General features: G+C 40.7%; 2 protein-coding genes across 9 annotated transcripts in view; one reads left to right on the top strand and one right to left on the bottom strand.

Moving 5' to 3' along the window:
• The first annotated feature begins 3,050 nt into the window (after positions 1–3,050).
• On the top strand, positions 3,051–4,581 carry SOD3 (superoxide dismutase 3). 2 transcript variants are annotated; one of them, XM_075752386.1, is made up of 2 exons: positions 3,051–3,227; positions 3,650–4,581. In XM_075752386.1, exon 2 carries the CDS (start codon positions 3,685–3,687, stop codon positions 4,396–4,398), a length of 714 nt encoding a protein of 237 aa, XP_075608501.1. In that variant the 5' UTR covers positions 3,051–3,227; positions 3,650–3,684; the 3' UTR covers positions 4,399–4,581. The 2 variants fall into 2 exon arrangements, with proteins under 2 accessions (XP_075608501.1, XP_010308409.1); XM_010310107.2 differs by having other exon boundaries at positions 3,058–3,227; positions 3,669–4,581.
• An 836-nt stretch (positions 4,582–5,417) lies between these two features.
• Positions 5,418–18,904, bottom strand: part of CCDC149 (coiled-coil domain containing 149) — a 54,148-nt gene continuing 40,661 nt past the window's right edge. For 2 of the 7 annotated variants that reach the window (XM_075752394.1, XM_075752388.1), the window contains 4 exons: positions 18,388–18,420; positions 14,069–14,176; positions 8,963–9,556; positions 5,418–8,351 (listed from right to left, as the gene is read on the bottom strand). In XM_075752394.1, the coding sequence (XP_075608509.1) occupies positions 8,964–9,556; positions 14,069–14,176; positions 18,388–18,420 (734 nt within the window). In that variant the 3' untranslated portion in view covers positions 5,418–8,351; position 8,963. The remainder of the gene's footprint in view (positions 8,352–8,962; positions 9,557–14,068; positions 14,177–18,387; positions 18,421–18,904) is intronic. The other 5 variants (XM_075752389.1, XM_075752391.1, XM_075752390.1 and 2 more) reach the window with 5 other exon arrangements.

The raw sequence follows: 18,904 nt of genomic DNA, 5'->3' as shown, positions 1-18,904 counted from the left end.
TGACCCGCCGGCGCAACTGGCTCCCAGGCTGGGACCGTGACTCAGAAATGGCAGAAAGTGCTCTGAAGGAGCAGATTACCTTCCCAAAGATCTTGACTCTGCTTTCCTCAGGCTACAGACATCCCCCTTCTTTTAGCTGCTCCAGCCTCAGCCATACGTGGAGAAAAGCAGTCAGCTCCATCACCCACTGCAGAAGACGTAAAACCTGCCTTCTCTTGGGTGTCATTTTTATGGAGAATCATTCTACCGTAAAATCACTGAGAGCAGATCCAAGTGCTGGAGACGCAAAACAAGGCTACTGCTTGCTACAAAAGGATGCTCTCCTATGCAGTGTTTCTTCATCATGTTTAACTCTACGCCGGACAAATCAAATGATGTTAAGTCGAACAGCAGGGTGATGCAATAGGACGATGTCACCGCAAAACAGACCCACCAACCAACCCTGAAGGTCATAGCATGGACTGAGAGTTTGTGAGCAGAGCATAAAGTCCATTGCAAAGCCCATGAGTAAAGCTCATGGTATATATGGTATATATAAACTTGGTATAAAGTCCATTGCAAAGCCCATGAGTAAGTCTGGTTTTTCTATGTGGTCTAGAGTGCCTTGCAGAGGTTGTTTTGACGACTCTGTCTTGCATAGCCTGGGAGCCTTTAGGACACTGCATGAAAGTCGGGATCCAATCGATCTTGTACAACTGGGGCAAAAGCAGAGGTCAATTTTTTAAACAGGGATTGTAACACAAGTAAACTGCACAGTCAGGTCACTGTGGGCTTTCCCCCCATGAACTGCTGTCTGCTTTAAAGGCTGTTAGCCCATTATTTGGCACCTCTCTTTAACCAGAAAACTGAAACACAGGCAGTGGGTAACAATGACTTTAATGATACACCTGGTTAGTACTTAGTGATTTCCATCTTTCAGACCCAGACTGAATGCCAAATCACCCTGGCAATTGCATTTCTTGTAGTTATCAGCCCTGCTCCTTTTTAAAATACATCTTTCTGACAGGAGCCCACAGCTAGTATTTCCTTTTCATTCTCTGAAGTGCAGAGCACTACAAATACATCATTTAGCTGTGCTGCAGTCCTTTCTGTCCCTTTGATCATCTCCTTTACACCCTTCTGCATTTCTGCTTCGTTCCCGCATGTGCAGTACATCAAAAAAGAGCTTTGCAGCAAGTACCTTGGGCTTTTCAGAGTGGGTTTTTTTCAGGGACAGAATCCCAGCTGGTGCAAAACAGCACAAACACCACTGAAGTCAGCAGCATTATTGTATTTAAACCAACTAAAATTCTGACCCTGGTTCTTATTTCAAAATGCCTCATAATTCACCTAAAGCTTTACAATTCTCTTCTTGGGGCACTGACTGCTGGCTTGGGAATTTCCTTGTCGACGTGTTAAACTCATTTGGAGTCCACTATCTTGTGACTCAAGGAGTAAACCGTGAATGATGCTCCTTACTTCCTTCCATTCATCATGTCCCATTAAAAATGGTTTATGAGGCTAGAAAATAGTTTTTCTATTAGTACCTGGACTGGATGCTTGCTTCTTGCATTTTACAAACTGAAACCATCCCCCTTTGCGTTTGGCTAGTTGTTAGCTGAACTTTTTTTATAAAACCGGTTTATAAAACATTTTACTTCTTTCAGATGCTTTTAAACCACACAATTTCATAGTATTACTATGTTGCAAGTATGGACTTCCCCAGCTCAGAGACTGCCAGTGAATGAACTTGGGAAAAGGCTACAAAGGAAGTAGCGTTAGGCTTGGGGTGATGGGCAGTCACGGAATCACAGAATCCTGGCTCTCGGTGTTAAACTTTGGCTTCCACTGAACACAGCATGGCTCCCACAAGCACAGTAATCTGAACAACTCATAAATGCCCTGAAGAAAAGTACTAGTTGTCCTATTTCATAGATTAGGAACTGAATCTGGGGGCTAAAGTTGCACCTTCAATATCCCAATATCCCAATATCCCAAGCAGAAGTTAACTCTGTATTTCCAGTCCCTGGTTCATGATCCAATATCAGATACCCCTTTAGCCCTACTCTCCCTCATACAGAAAGAAAAAAAAAAAATCAGCTCAGAGATAAGTATCTCAGATCTGATGTAGAATATGATAGCAGTAAGATTAACACACACAATTTTACCATTCCAGAAGCTGACAGTCCCATTCCTTACCCAGCTGGCAGTAGATGTGAACTGGGAAAAAGGATTTTCTTTGCAATTTTCTTGCGTTGAGAATCGTTCCTGAGTAGTAAGAGCTACTCTTTCCTCTCTACAGAAATCTCAGCCTGTTAAATTGCTCTTGTGACGGCTGAATCCACATTTCAGCTACAGCAGCGGGAAGCGCTGCAGGCAGGGCGATGCCCCCAAGAGAGCATTTCTCAGTTCAGGGGATGATGAAACACGTGTGAACTCTCTGTGCTCCAGCCAGCTTCTGGGAAACAATTTCTCTGTGCCCCAGTTTGATGTTGCACTGCCTCGGTACTGCTTACTTCTCTCCTTGGAAAGAAATCACTGCCGTCTCAAAACAAATTACTTCAGTGGAGCAGATAAGTTGGCAAGTAAGGTAGCAGAGAGGAGCCCTAAAACTTTACAGAAAAGCATCGCTGAAATGTACCTCAACATCCGACAGTTTGAATTGTGCCCTTCAGGTTTTAAAACCACAGACACTTTAGTATACGTCCATGTGGAACAGTTTATGTTGCTCGAGCACCACTTTCAATTTTGGCTAATAAAGAAATAAAAATGCAAACCAGCTCCGTGACAACCAGCACGTAAGTGAGCAAACTGCCCAACTGTGCCTTAATAAAGCTCCTTCCTCTCCCCTCACTGCATGCTGAAGGTCACTTGTTTCAAATAAGCACATGAAGTCATCAAAAGGAAGATTGCTTTAAAAGCTTGGTAACTTTTTTCCCATTTGTAGAACGTCAGTGAGGACTGAGAGCCAGAGTAACAAACTAGCCGAGAAAGGACAAAGTCTTCACCCTGCCCCAAATGAAAATGCCTAAAACTTTTTCCTCCTCCCTCCCTCCCTCCCTCCCTCCCTCCCACAGTTCTCCCGGTGACGCCTCCCCTGAGCCAGCGTTACCTAACTTTTACACAAACACGCAGTTCCCATTAAGCATCAACTTCAAACAGCGGCTGCCTTTCTGTCTGATTGCATCTCGGTTTAGGGGAGCAGAGGCAAAGAGCTACTACTGAGGGGTTCTACAGCAACTCTCAAGGTAATCAACTGGTTGGATTTTTCATTTTCATTTGTAATGCCTAACTAGTGGTTAAGTAGATGGACCAAAAAAAGCCTCCTGGCAAACTGTCTTGCTGGAATTTGTAGTAGGAGAAAAGTCTCAATACAAACTCAAAAATAGCTTAAACACCACTTTGGCTTACTTGCTTCTTGTGGAGAAAAAAAGGCAGTTTTTAAGATCGAGATCTAGTGTACAATGTAAAATCACTAGTCTTTTAGTCATGTGTGTCAGTTGTATGTGTTTAAACATACGTATGCATTCTGGTTTAGTTTCAGTTCATTAGACAGACTTAGAAAGCAGCAGTCCACTGGGACCATGCTCCAGTTGTTTTGCTCTGCCTGCCACAGGCTGCGTGCCTTTCTCCAGCCACGCTGCTGCGAAAAGCCCTTAATTCTTTGCAGCTTCTTGTACCTTTTGCAGGCTCAGAATTGCCAAGATGCTTTTGGTTCTTTCCCTGGTCACTGGGCTTGCCCTGTCTGCCTCTGATGTCACGACAGACAAAGAAACTGATCCAAGCAAAGAGTCATTTCACGACATAGAGAAAAAAGTGAATGACCTCTGGCAGAATTTGCTCTACCCGGTATTGCCTGGTAATGAGACTGATGGGATGATTTACGCCACTTGTGAAATGAAGCCCAGCTCCAAAATAGATGCTGACAAGCCACAAGTGACTGGACGAGTCTTGTTCAGACAGTGTTACTCACATGGAAGATTAGAAGCCATTTTTTACTTGGATGGGTTTCCATTGGATGATAATCAATCTGGAAGAGCTATACACATCCACGAGCTTGGGGACCTCAGCAACGGCTGTGATTCTACAGGAGGACACTATAACCCTTTCAGCGTGAATCACCCCCGTCACCCAGGGGATTTTGGCAACTTTTTTCCTAAAGAAGGCAAAATCAGGAAATACAAAACAAATCTCTCTGCCTCTATGTTTGGTCCATATTCCGTCATGGGCAGATCCGTTGTGATCCACGAGCAGGAAGACGACATGGGCAAGGGCAACAATAAGGCCAGTTTGGAAAATGGAAATGCTGGGAAACGTCTTGCTTGCTGTGTGATCGGGATATGCAAAAAGAACTTGTGGGAAGAGAAACTGTCTGAGGTTACAGACAAGAAGAAGAGAGGGCTCAACAGACGAACATAGAACCAGGCTTAAGTGAAGACCAACAAGCTGGCTCCAGCATGAAGTACCTTAGGCTGTGCCCTTGGCCACTAAGATATATGGCTAAAGGATTCCCATTTCCATGCGCTTGCTCCTCTAAGAAATGCCTGTCACTTTGTAGAGCCTCCTTTCTGTAAGCCCATCAATAAAAGCAGCATCAACTCAGCATTGTGATGTATTTTCTTGAAGAGAAAAAGATTCCCTTTTATGCAGTTTGGGAGTTGAATGCATGTAAGAGTGCTAAGGATAGTCTGTAAAGAGTCTGTGTGCTGTAAGGGGCTCTTAAGGGATCCTAAGTTAGATACCAAAGGAAAAAAAAAAATAATTGCCTCACATTAGATGCTATCCTGTATTTAGCTGGAAATCTGAAAGGCAAAAAGATCTCTGTGCTTTCAACAGTGTCGGGTGTTGTGTTGCAAGACCCGGATAATGGACTTCCCCTAAAAGTAAGGGAAAGTACAGACATTTCTGCTTTAAACTTTAGATCCATTACATTATTCTCCTTGTATTTCCAGGTTTTATTCTCAAACATGTGTAAAAGCTTCTTAACTATGTTAAATTGTCCACATGGCTACAGCCAAGTCACACTGGTTAATCTGAAAGCAGACTTAAGAAACACTCCAGTTTACCGTCACTCCTCACCAAAAATTCCCTAAAGCCTCTAGTTTGTGCCTGTCAGTAACTAAGTTGTAGACAAAAGTTTTAATGCTGCTTAGACAATGATGATAAAGCTAGCAAATCAGAGATAAATATTATTTTCAAAGCCAAAAAATACTGAGTGTGTTTCTTCATACAAAAATGTAGGAAGTAAATCAGTTAATTTGGACTGGGAGAAGTGACAGTGAAAAGATTTAAGTCAGATAATTTTCAGACTTAAAACTCTCACTCAGTCAAGCTTTACTTTTTAAATTTAACACAACTCACTGAAAATATTAAAAGGCTACCTCATGACTATCATTCATCTGATACTGAGAAAAGGAAACAAGCAGGTAGAATAAGCGTATTAGGAAATGTTTTTATTAAAGATGACAAAATTTATTAATATAGTTGAACCATGTTGTGCAGTTAATCCAGGCAGCAACAAAAGAGAGGTCTGCAAATAAATTAAACTGCATAATTTAGAAAGTAAAACTACAAAACAGAAGCTGGTAAACAAAATCCTATCTTTTAGAAACATAGCAGACTTTCAACTTAATCTCAGTTAAGATTTTGAAATACATTCCTGAGCTCATATGGATTAAAGAATTTCTACTGTCTTTATTATACAAATTCCCATATGCTTAAAAATAGTCTCACTTAGAAAGAAGCAGCATTCTAAAGGATGCTTCTTAATCTGTCATTTTCACACGCTTATTTTACAAATTCAGTGAACATTATTCTTCAAATAACCATAACATCGTACTTTCAGATGAAATCCTTCTCACAGATAATGCATGAATTCACTTTTAGGTGAGACAACCTCCTTAAAATCAGTTCGTGAAATGCATCTTCTCCAGACCCCTGCCACAACATTCCCTTCCCAGTTTGCTTCCCCAGAGCGCAACACCAAAAAGACTTGTATGTATGTCTGGATGCAGTATATGCATTTCTAAAGTCCTAGAAAAAGGGAACACAAGTCTAAAAAAAAAAGACCCAAACCCAACTCCCCCTCCTTGCCAAAAAAACCTGAAGTAGTATTGATTCCACAACAAAACACTGATTAATTTACTGGGAAAAAAAACCCCATTGTTCTAATAGCACAACAATATCAATTAAAGCAATATCCAAGGAAGATACTGACAAGAATATTCAATTAGTTATCATGTAGTGCAGCAAAGACGTCTTACAAGTCTCCTGGCTTTGAAGTCTTATGTTCCTGGGAGAAGGCTAAAGACGTAGCTAGAATACACATTGACTAGGGCAGAAAGGGGAGGGACAGTATTGCAACAGTGATACAGCACTAAAAATTAGGTTTCCAGAGATCTGGATATCTCACTGGAATTTAATGATTGCAAAGATATAAAATTGGCATATAAGGGAGAATGGTCTGAGAATAATTACCAAGATGGCCTAATTGTTGGGTTGTACATCGCTATGTTCTCACAGAAAAAACATACTAAAAGAATCAAGGAATGAGGCACTGCAAAGCTGTTGGTCCGGCACTGCTTCTACCTGCTTGAATTTTTGCACCAAGCTTTTCATTAATTACTAGCATTAACTGGCTGTTAATGGACCAGGAGCAAAATGCTAACTCACACAACTGTGGGTCAGGAAAGACACAGGACAGGGAAACAATATAGCACTCTCAATATTTCTGAGCTCAGCTACATGAAATCTTGACCTTCTTATTCACTTGCCTCAGTTCTGACTGCATTGATATTTAGCTCTGTGCGGGATTAGTGTGTGAAAGATGGAAAAGAATACATCTTGAATAAAATGCTACTTCATGTGACATTCAAGCATTAAAGGAAAAAAATCCTGCCACATTCTCCCAGAGATTTCAGTTTCTGCAGCTATTTCTCTTCCGACTTGTCAGTACTGTCATATAAATGAGTCAATAATGCAGTCAGTTACAATTAATGGGAACAGCATAAGAATCTTTCAAATACTTAAACTCTTCTTGGTTTTTCAGGTGATGAGGAACTTAAATGGTGATCAGGATAACAAAAGAAAAACTTTTTACTGCTTCATGTCTCAAATACACTTAAATATACAGATGGTTTTTGTTCCTAAGGGCTGCTGCTTAGTATCAGTGAAATGTTGCAATGTCAAATTACCTTTAAAGAGAAAGGAAACATATTTGAGGAGCACTCTGAGTATGGCTTTCTTGCCTGCAGACAGACACTGAAAGGGTTACGTGAACACACCTGCTAAGGAAAACACATGAGAACAGAGACAAGCCACATTTTTCACCTTCCCACTATCATTCCTTATATTTATATGTAATCATTTACATACAGCCTTTCTTCTGCTGAATACAAACTGTTCATGGACTCTGACACCTTGATTATGGCAGCACCTGCTAGCTCATCTTCCATATACAGAAGAGTTTGTCAGTATTGCTAATATAAACTCTGTTTATTCAGTAGCTGACAAGTGGGCTGTAAAAATTTGCAGCTGGCAGTTATTTGTCAAAGAAGGACCCAATCTGGGAGGGATTTTCCTTTTTATTAGTAGTATTTTATTAAATTTGGTTTAATTCTCTCTGATTGGTTTCAAGTTCTAGGAGTGAGAAATGAACATTTACAGACAATTAGGTCCCAAGCCAGCAGAAAAATTGCCTTGACGGCTGCTGGCCCATAGAAGCTCCACAGCTGCAGAGACTATTCCTTATGCTACAAACAAGAGAGGAAGGACGTGCCTCCCCTTCTCCAACAGCTGCTAACTTCAACGTTAAGTATTCCCTTGTTGCTGCCTTCCTAGGAGCAGAGTGGCACAGCTCCAGCATCAGGAGCGAGCTAGGGAATGACACAGCAGCCTCCCTTTTCCCCAGTTATTATAGGAACATTTTCCTATGACTAAAAATCAACATGGGAAGAAGTTTAAGAAAGCGGCAACAATGCAAATAAACCACCTACCACACCATAGACTGGTGAAATGAGGAGGAAAGGAGGAAGAGTTATCCTTCATTCCGAAACATAAGAAAATAGAAAAGACACAGATTCCTTTAAAAAGGAGGGCACAGACGGAGGAGGCTGAAATCTACCACCCGTTACTCAGCCCGAGGGCTGTTCCAGCTCCCGTAAGTTGAGGAACGCAATTCCAGTAACTGAGCGAGCCCAGTAGGTGGACAGGGCATCACTGGTTCTCCTCTTGCTGTTCTCCTTGCTTTGGAACAGCATTGCCGTTTCTCACAGAAAGGCTTCTGGCTTCTCTGACGATGTTTCCTTCAGAGCTTCATTAAAATGGGTTCTCGGTATCTGGTGAAAAAACTCCTTGCATTTTCATGGGATGAGCTGGGGGAGGAAAGGAAAAATTTTGTACAGCTGAGAAGATATAAAGGTTTGTAATGAGCGAACCATATACATGCAGGGATGGTTTTCAGAAACTTCCTATAAGGGAATAGTGATTTTATTCTAAGGATGTACTTCCAGTCACTGTATGTAACAAGAAATGGAATGCAGTCTGAGAAACAAGCAAAAGCTTGCAGCCTTAAGACGCTTCTCAATTTATCACTCCCAATTTTTCATCCTTGGAAGACACTTCTAACCGTTAAAATACAGTCCAGACTAGGACCATACATGTTACAGAAGCCTAGTGATAATATGATAAATTTTCATTGGTCTCTTTGCTACATTAATATAAATTATATCAACCTACGTGGAGACTTCAAATCATCACAAAAAAACAACATGATTAAACCTCATCACTAATTCTTTCCCTTAGGTAATTTAGATTTTTGATGCACTATAGCCAAAACTAACAGAAAAACACCTTTATTAGACAAATATAAACAATTCAATGTGAAAATCAACCCTATGGCACACTGTTTCACCCTTCATATTCACAGCAGCACAGACACTGCAAAAGGATTACAGTGAGATGCTTGAGGGCCTGGATTTCATACCTCAAGCCAAACTGTTATCCAAATATTCACAGTTTTCAGCAGAATCAGATGGTTTCTTGTTTTCAGATTCGGGGAGCTCCTCAAAGCTGTTATTTGTACGTGCAGTTGTAACACTGAGCCCTCCACACTTTCCAGGGTCCTCAGTATGCACCACATCCACGGTGCTGCTATTTCCATCCCCTCTTTCGTGTGGAATTTCACAGTCACTCTCTGAGGTTTCGTCATTGTCTTTCAGGGCCTCAGTTTCAGCTGTTTGTTCATTCTCGGAGTTTGAGGGATCTGTGGGGTCAGACGGGTCAGGGCTGGAAAGTGGGAACTCTCCCTCAGATGAACCATTAAGCTTTGCTCCAGCCACCACATTCTGCTCCCCTGCAGAAGTGCCTGCTCTTTTCCCTTCCAGTTCTGCAACTGCCTGCTCTGTCAGTTTAATTATCTGACTTCCGAGCTTGTTTATTTCTTCTTCCTCAGAACGTAGCTGGGGTAATGAAGGATAAAAATGTTTATTTTGGTTTCTGTTATTTAAGTTTGTTCCCTCTGGAGCCAGGGACTCACTTGCAACAGCACAAGTTTCATCATGTTCTCCCTTCTGTTCTGCTGAAAGAGAAATGCAACAGTGAGATGCTCTAGTCGGTTGCAGGTATTTATTATATATCTGACCTGATGACCATCACCACCAGTGCCAGATCACAGAGATGTTTATCTCAGTAAGGAATTTCTAAGAGTGATACCCTATCCCATGCCAGGCCTGTTTCTCAGATAATAAGCAATCAACGTGAAGTTTCCTGCTGGATCTGGCCCTGTTTTGAAGCCTCTTTCCCCAACACCAACAATTCTAGAAGAGTCATAGACGATTCCATACTCTAGAAGAGCAGGGTCAGGAAAACTTTTTCAAAGGAGAATCAACTCTAAGCAAGGCACTCAGCTACAGAAATTTTTGGCACAGCTTAACATTAATCCCCACATCGCTACCACTTTCAGGGGTTGACACAAGTTCCATTTATTTGGAGCTTTTCACAGGCTTTCAGCCAATAATGAAGTTTCGTTACTGGTCCTGCAACATTTCTCCTAACATAAAAGATTATTCTAATTTAGGCAACAGCATCAAACAAAGCAGCAGTGGAAGAATTTTAAATATACCATTATACCAAAAGGCAAACACCGAACAAAGTGTCAGAATAGAGAAAATAGCAATGTGTAAACAAACAGCTTTGTGAAAGAGCGAGAATTTGTCCTCATCGCAGCTAAGGACAAAAAGCCTCACTGAAAATAAGCTTGTGAAGTCAAGTAAGAAAAATCAGGAAATGCCAGAAGTATGGCTGCATTGGCAGCTTAAAATGACTCTTGTCATGCAGATGCATTACCTTTTAGTATACGAGCATTTGCTCTACTTCTCCCGCAGGAATCCTGCCTCACGCAATGCATGGGACAGCGAGGCTGCAGGGAGGGACCAGATCTGCACAATACGGGAGCCTACTGCCTCTGTCAGAGCCGCCTCATTTATAATCTGGGAGCTGCCGAGTGAGTGAGACAAAGGTTGGCGTGATGGGAACAGACCCTCTTGCTACCATTAAGGAAGCTAGGAATGCTACTCTGAAGAGCTGGAATTTAAGTCTGTGGAAAAGGCAGGGATAAATTAACGTTCAAAAGGTGATCACCCACATGATCTAATCCTCATTATCTGAGCGCTCGGCTGGAAACGTAGGAGCCGGATTTGCAGTATTGCTCATCAACACACATACTTAAAGTGCTCCAAAAAGAGCCAAAACTGATGCACCTCAAATTGGCACTCTAAATTAGCAGGGACTCTACCTTATTCTTTGTGTGCCTCAGTTTCCTCCCTCTACGGTGGCATAACACCACCCCATCACCTTGCTGCAATTTTCTGAAGAGAAATTGTTTCAAAGCACTGTATCACCAGAGAAAAGTTCATAGAAAAAGAGTACTGTTGTCTTCAGGGAATGCTTGAAATAGCACACAGGCAATACAGCAGGAACAATGCACTCAACAATGAAGAGGAAAAAAACCTAAATAGCTGTTCATTAGCAGCTGTGATGCTCAAGTACAATCTATCCCATGACACTATCCATCCTGTGAATTGGATAAAGTGAGATTTGGTGGCACAAGACGGTCTTTAATTTATATGATGGTACTATGTCATTATGCATTTTCACACAGGAACTGCACAGTATATCCTACAGACTTCTACCATCCAGCTTAACTGAAAGAACAATAACAAGTACAGACTAAAAGAGGCCTTGATGAGACCAGGGTAAGCAGATAGATCAGATAAAAAAGGCCTGAAAAAGCCCTCTGATTATCTGTAGCTCTAGCTAGAGCAGCTTTTGATGTATTATAGAAAGTTCTGATAAAGAATGTAAGTTAGTGCAAAAGCTAAAAACATTTCCTGTGCCAAACAGGCGCCAAATATCAATGATACTATTTAAAGGACCATAGCTGCTGACCGATGTGACATCATGCCTAGTATTTAAAGATATGCAAGAATTTCATTGCTATTCTGCTTATCAACTGTTTTCACTCAACTGATCATTCAACTAACAGAAAAATAAAAGTGGGTTTGTTTTTATTTCTGGAATACTTTTAAACCAAGTGCATATTTGCTCGGTAAACAAAGGCAGATGAACACACTCCTATGTTCTTCCCAGCTGCCAAGCTCCCCTAAGACCTTGGAGGTACACTGTATTGATGAAAAATTGCAATATGCACCAAAACTCAACAGCAGACAGTCATCCTCTATGCAGAGTGGCACAAAAGGTGACTCGGTGTCACTCCCACATAGCTGCTGAGTGCAGAGGAGCTGTGTGAGTCCAATCAGAGGGATGTGCCCCTACAGCTGAAAACACACTGCTTCCTTTCCAGGCTTCAAAGGGAAGATGGCAGCTCCAAACAGCCTCCAGAAAAAAGATCTGGAGCAATAGGAGTTATTGTTGCTCCACCTGCTGCTGGAAGCTATGGCATCCCCTGCACAGCTGGTAGTATATGTGTGCTCATCTGTGTCACTGAAAAGTTGGCCCAGTTTATTTAAACTATCACAGAGGTGAGTTTTGTCTGAGTTTTCACTGCAGGTTATCAGGTATACAGGACCACGTGTAAAGGGAAAACCAAGCTGCTTGTGCAGGAAGAACAGTAATTTCTTAACCTACTCCAGTTTAACGACAGGATTTCTGTGATTGACATTGGCTCTGTTACGGTTCTGGGATGGAGAGGAGGAAAGAGGGCGACAACCTACTGGGAGCCGATTCTTCCCATGACTACCACAGCCCTAATCCTTGTCTGCCTTCTGCTCTCCAAGGCTGTTCTCTTCTACTCTTCTCTCCCCCTGCTAGCTCTTTGCTCCTGCCCTATATCCCTTTGATTTTGCAGTCCCTATACTCACTCTGCCCATTTCTCACCCATCTTTCAATCTTTTTTTATCCCACCTTGCTTTCACTGTCAGCACTCTGATTCCCCCGGCTCCCGTGCTTCAACTTCTGCTCAGCTAGGTGCAGGTCCCCTCTCACTCAGACTCTGTCAATCCCCATCTACTCTAGTCTTCCCATCCCTTGAGAGTCCTGATCTCAGCCTTCCTTTCCTCTCTGCTCCAGGTTTTGTTCCCCCTAGGTTTACATTATCTTGAAAGAATCGTGCATGCAGAGTTTTACCAGTGTTGGTGCCACGAAGCAAGCTCAACAGAATCATTGGTTTGTTTTTTGTTGTTTTTAGCAGGTGAGATTTGTAAGTGAAGGGTTTAGAATGGGGTGAAGACTCCAGCCTGTTTTCTCAGGGTGGAAACTTCTTCCCTAGATTTCAATATCCTTTCAATTACAGATACACTAAATGCTTGCATGTTTAAAAAAAATCAAACCCAACAACAAAACCCACAAAACACGTGGTCATCAGAATTTAACACAAAAAAGTGATCTGGCTGACATTAAAAAAATCGGCTGAAGTAGAAAACACAGCATGGAAAGCTTCAGCCCAGAGCTAAAGTTTGGCAGTGTTACAAAGCAACAGAAACAGGGTCTGATGAGATTTGACAGGCAGCTTTAATCAAAACTGTAATACCAACCTTACCTAGGACAAATGCATAAAGGAAAGAGCATAATGCCACCAAGTAAATACTTGCAGTAACTGCAGATGTAATTAAAAATCAATGATTAAGCAGGAAAAAAATGAATATTTATGATTTATTATTACTCACCGGCAAACTATTCACTATAGTTTCACTTCTTATTTTTAGCAAAAATATCAGTTGATCAAGATTATAAAAAACACGATCAGTCTAGCTGTCAAGTTTTATTAGAAGGTGACATGGATAATAAAGTCAAAATTAAGCCACAATCTATTTAGTTTCAGGACTAACAAGTAAATTGTTTATGATGCTTCATGGTTAGCTGAGTAAGATCTGGGCATACCAAAATGTTATGCCCATGAAAGAGCTTATCCAAATGCCGATAGGCAAGCATAATAATCCATCCCCGATCTATTCTGAAAAACTAAGGGAAAAAAATAAATCAAGGTTATCAGCAAAACACTATCTTCTGGTACTGTCAAATAAAGGTAAGTTTGCCTCTGGAAAGATGTTAAAGCTTGCTATTGGTGAAGGATTTTTAACAAAACACATGCAAGACTATAAAAAAAGCAGTCAATTTCTCTGGGAAAATGAGTCGGGTATTTCAATTTACCGGGCGCAATCAGGAAGCCTTTCATCGAGATATCAGCTATAATGCAGGAAAGTGCTAAGCCAGTTCCACAGACTGCTTTCCTACTGTGCATTTTAACTGAGGGAAAAAGAGCAGGAGGCAGTTAACTGTAACATAGATGGCATGAATAACTTCTTACAGTATCAAGTTATCTGGCAGGAAAGTTCTTTGAGGTGTACGACCTGATCCCTAGCCCTGTGCAGTCTATTCAACGGTCATTTTTCAGTCGTTTCTTTGCTATTTGTACTGGGACCATCTATCCATTTTACTTGTGGATGATTTATTCAATCTCTGTGACCACTGAAACTTTGCCTTCTGCTATCCCAGCATGAAAATTTATTACTTTTTATTTGGAAAGAAATGAGTGCTCAGGTCTCATCATGTTCCTTACATTCCAGGGGCTCACCTTGTACTTCGGTTTTCTGTGGCTTATCAGTAAACGCTAATAACGGTGACCTGGATCGCTGTATAACAGGCAAGGTTGGGTCACTGAATGTTATGGTATCCTTTCCACCTGAAACAATCAAAATTTTAGAACTATTAATTCACCAATTGCATCCATTGTGCACTAATGATATTCAAACATACCCTACAATTTTTTTGACATGTTATTGAAAAGTACAGAACAGGAAAAGCATCTCAAATGATCCTTCTACAGCACAGAAAAAGATACTCTGTACTGGAGCTGGAATATGCAAGTCAAATATAGAAAAGGTGTATATTTTTACCTGCAGTACTGAGTAAAGGACAGATTTTGAAAGAAGACCAGATGCTACATGCAGCAAATTGCATTAGCAATTAGCATTCGATTCAATATATTAATAATCAGATCATACCAAAAGTTTTATGAAGAGTAATGGATCATTTGCATGCTATTACCAGCAAGTGTTCAGCACTGACTCTTTACTCTCTATTACTCTGCCTCAATGATGAACCTGCTCATATCACACGTGTAGTTTCACACTTCAGACTCACAGACATATTATCCTACAAAAAATATTAAAAGGTTAGGATAACCAAGAACTAAGGGAGCAAACAAGTACACACTGCTGGGGAACAGGAGGGATTTCGATCTGAAAATTCCAAAAATATTTCTGAGCATTTTCGTTTTAAACCAAATGGAAAAGGGCAATTTTCCAGCTCTTTTGCAGACAAAATAGTGCAAGAAACTCTTCAGCTGAGGACTCTGCCATAGATACCTAGTCTTTACATATCTTAGCAATATGGAAAGCAACACCTGCAGATCCTTTAGGAAGTCCTCCACTATTCAGGATGCTCATGTTTTCAGTGACTGACACTACCTTAAACCTAGAGGGGAAATGGCAGGAAATGTGCAAGATCAGCTAAGCGTGATGTTTGTGTGGCCTCCAGAACAACTGCCAGCCGATAAGTAATGGCTGGGGAGGCGGTGAGCTACTGCTCTATTTATCTCCATAAGAACCGACACTTAGGTAACAACCACTTCTCCCCTCTAAATCTGTTTGTACGTTTCACCTTAAGGCAACATCCTAAATCTAATCACCCATCCAAGACAAAGACTTTCAAAAAGAGCACCAGGTCAGGAGAATAAATATACCCAGAATAAATCCAGCTTTGAGAAAGTTCTGGTTCCTACAAAGAAATAATGAAAGTTGAGCCACTCCCATAGAGTTGAACTGGACTACCCCAATCCCTAACTACTTTTGAAAGCACTGGCTGTTAATACCTTGATCCTGAAGGTATTAATGAAATTTTTAGATCCTTAACACATTGGGGTATAATATACTGCAGCAATATGAATGCAATTAATGCTTCTGAAACATGGATCTTGTCAAGCTTTGATCCCCCTATCAAGTATGAATCAGAATTCTGCCTTTGCCACAGCAAGTAATAAAAAATAATATTAACTAACAGTGGAGAACCCCCCACTCCAGTGTAAGGCAAAATTAATTAAAATAAAAAGAAAAAAACCCAAAACAAATCCAATGGCTATTTCAAAATGCAGAAGCCCCCGTACAAATACACTTTCCCATAATAGTGAAGGAATTTTGAGTTGGAAGAACTAAAATATACAGGGAACTAGTAGTATGAAAACATACAACAGATATTCATACACAGTCAAAAGTAGCCACATATCCCAAAAGATACAAAAGAATCCAACAGAGGAAGTAAAATTCAAAAAGATTATGAATAAAAAAAAATCGAGGGGGGGAGGCTATAACAGGAAGTAGAAAGCAGAGTCTTTTTCTTTTTTCGATTAAAAAAAGTAAAGCCTGAGCTAAAGTCCCTGAAGATTGCAAGACAAGCTTCAAAAAAGAAACTTCTTGACTTCCAGCCAGCATTTACACAGTAAATATATTTACTTTCACATTTTTCTCTGAAAACCAACTTGGTTACAGAAAATAAAGCTAAGCTCAGTATTCACACATCTAAGCAACAGATGTGGCCCAAAGAGTCCGATGCATATTTATTTATTAACAGTGACTCACACCCATTCATGAAGGAGGGACATGGGGGTACTGCTGCACTATATTCTGTGAATCATGATCTGAAGTTGGATTACACACAGGGAATTTCAATTAGCTGCCATGTAAACTCAATTTCATAACTTATATAGCTTTGTGTTCCTCTATTTAATGAATTTTTCAAGGACTTTCTAGATCTCAAAATAAGTAGATAAATAAGTTTTCAGTAGTAGTAAATTCTTCATTTTCTTCCCCAGGGTTGGGTATCCTCTTATAACCTCTGCTGCACCCTATGCCGCTGTCACTGGCTATATCCAGAGCAGCTGCTGAGCCCATTAATTCTACCTTGCCTCTGCTCCACGCTGATTACTGCAGAGCAAAAGGCAGCGCCGAAACTTTCTTATCATCCCAGACAGAAAAAGGCTGAGTCACGGTTGGCTCTTTTCTTAGGCTTGTTTTCAGTGGAAATCTGGAATTTTCAGGAAATTGTTAGATTTTTAAAAATATAGAATTACTTATCTGAATGTCTAGTGAGATCAAAGTGTGAGAGGAATAAGGTGGCATTTGCTATGTACTATTACTGAATACACGTAACATATTATGCATGCATATTTGAACCACAATATACCTAAGACAAAGCAAAGAAATAAATGCTTCTGTGAACATCACTGTCGGGTTTAACCCAGCTGGCAGCTAAATCAAGCATGCAGCTGTTCACTCACTGCCCCCTGCCCAGTGGGATGGGGGAAACTATTGAAAAGAAAAAGGTAAAACTCATGGGTTGAGATAAAGACAGTTTAACAGGAAAGAAAAGGAAAACAATAATAATAAAAAATAATAAAAACAAGTGATGAACAGCACAATTGCTCACCACCCAAAGCTGATGCTCAGCTAGTTCCTGAGCTGCCCCGCCTCCCAGCCAACCCCCAGCTATATATGGAACATGACATCACATGGTATGGAATATCCCTTTGGCCAGTTTGGGTCAGCTGTCCTGGCTGTGTCCCCTCCCAGCTTCTAGGGCACCCCCCACCTTCTCGTTGGCAGTGCAGTATGAGAAGCTGAGAAGTCCCTGACTGCTTGGCAACAACTAAAAACATCAGTGTGTTATCGACGTTAGTCTCATCCTAAATCCAAAACACAGCACTGTACCTGCTACTAGGAAGAAAATTAACTCTATCCCAGCTGAAACCAGGATAATCATGTTCTCTGCTTCCTTCTCAAAGCAAACAGGCTCAGAAAAAGAAAATCAGAACCAAATCTATGCCCAAGCTTGCTTTCTTTTCAGCAATGAACCTCACAAGAGATTCATTTAATTAAAGCCCATTTTCCAAACAGAGGAAGCTAAAGTTTGTGGTAGGCAGAACCTCTACAGAAGATGAACTACACTACCAATTTCACCATTTCAAAAATTAAACACGCACTTCCTCTTGATTAGCTTCCCCATAGCTCATTTATGCATTGCTCAAAAAGCAGACGACAAATACGTCACCTAACAAAAAATTAGAAGTGGTCAAGCTCTTTCTTCAATAGGATAAAGTTTATTAACATCATTTGGAAGATATTAATATCCTAGTGACAGTGGATGTTATAAATGTTATATGGACAATGACGTCTAAGTAGGAACATTAACTTCAGATTAAAAACCTGCAATTTATAATGTATGTTTCTTTGAGTGCTAGACTGAACATCAGCTTTCATCTGCGTATTTTTTCTAATGACAAAAAGTTCAGGCAAATAATTTTCTCTCTGGATCTCGGACTGACTAGATGAGATACTCGCCATGTTCTGCCCCTCACCTGAGCCAATATTCAGCTGCAGAGTCCACTGGGGTAGTTCCCACACTATTTGTTACACACTGCTGCTTTATGGAGCGGCAGCTTTCCACGCTCTGAAAAGACAATTGGTGACCCACCAGGTGTTGCAAGGCTCTTTCTGACCACCTTGGGACTAAGAGTGCACTTGGAAACAAAAGTGGACTCTTGATTTAAAAGGCAAGCAGCAAATCAACAAACCTTGGGGCTCAAGAGAACTTGCAATCCAGTGTAAAATTCCTTTACAACTATTTAAGATCATACTTTCTGACTATTTTCCTCAATTGGAAGGAACTGTCTTGCAGAGCAGCCTCTATTCTCTTGTGGTCATGTAACTTAGTTGACTGAACAATTAATCTGCCGATATAAAAATGTTCAGATAACATTTTCGTTTATTTACATGCAGTGACAATATTTAACATACTGCTAAAATCAGTTACTAAAAATATATGTTAAGCAGAACCTACTCCCAAATCCCACTGAGACATTGTAGCTCAGGCCTTCAGGCAGCAAAAGAAAGGAAGGAAAGAGACAGTTGTTATTGTATAAACATTAATTTGATGTCTTACCTACACAGACCAACAATGGTGCAAGAAGTTCCCACTGTTCCAGTTTTTTAAATATATTTTGTAAAGATTAGAAATGCTGCATTTATTAGTGTATGAATTCCATGGAACATAATTTTTGGAAAAAAACCCCAAAAAACCAAAAAACCCCACAACCCCAAACAAACCCCCCCAAAACCCTACAGTTTATGATACACATTTGTACTAAGGTACAAAACTGCATTAGCAGGGTCTTAGACAAATATTTTACCTTCATCTTTTGGAGAATGTGGGGAGGGACAAATGCACTAAGTATACTATGTATGTTAGGTGACTAACTGAAGAATAATCCATAGAAACAAATTTGGGACCTTCAGTTCTGGAAAGCGTCAAGAAGAGAGCCAGTTCCAGAGAGGTGATTGAGAATGCCTACAACAGG

The sequence above is a fragment of the Balearica regulorum genome, chromosome 4, assembly GCF_011004875.1.
Source record: "Balearica regulorum gibbericeps isolate bBalReg1 chromosome 4, bBalReg1.pri, whole genome shotgun sequence".
NCBI classification, from domain to species: domain Eukaryota; kingdom Metazoa; phylum Chordata; class Aves; order Gruiformes; family Gruidae; genus Balearica; species Balearica regulorum.
This window is presented reverse-complemented; position numbering and strand designations above follow the sequence as displayed.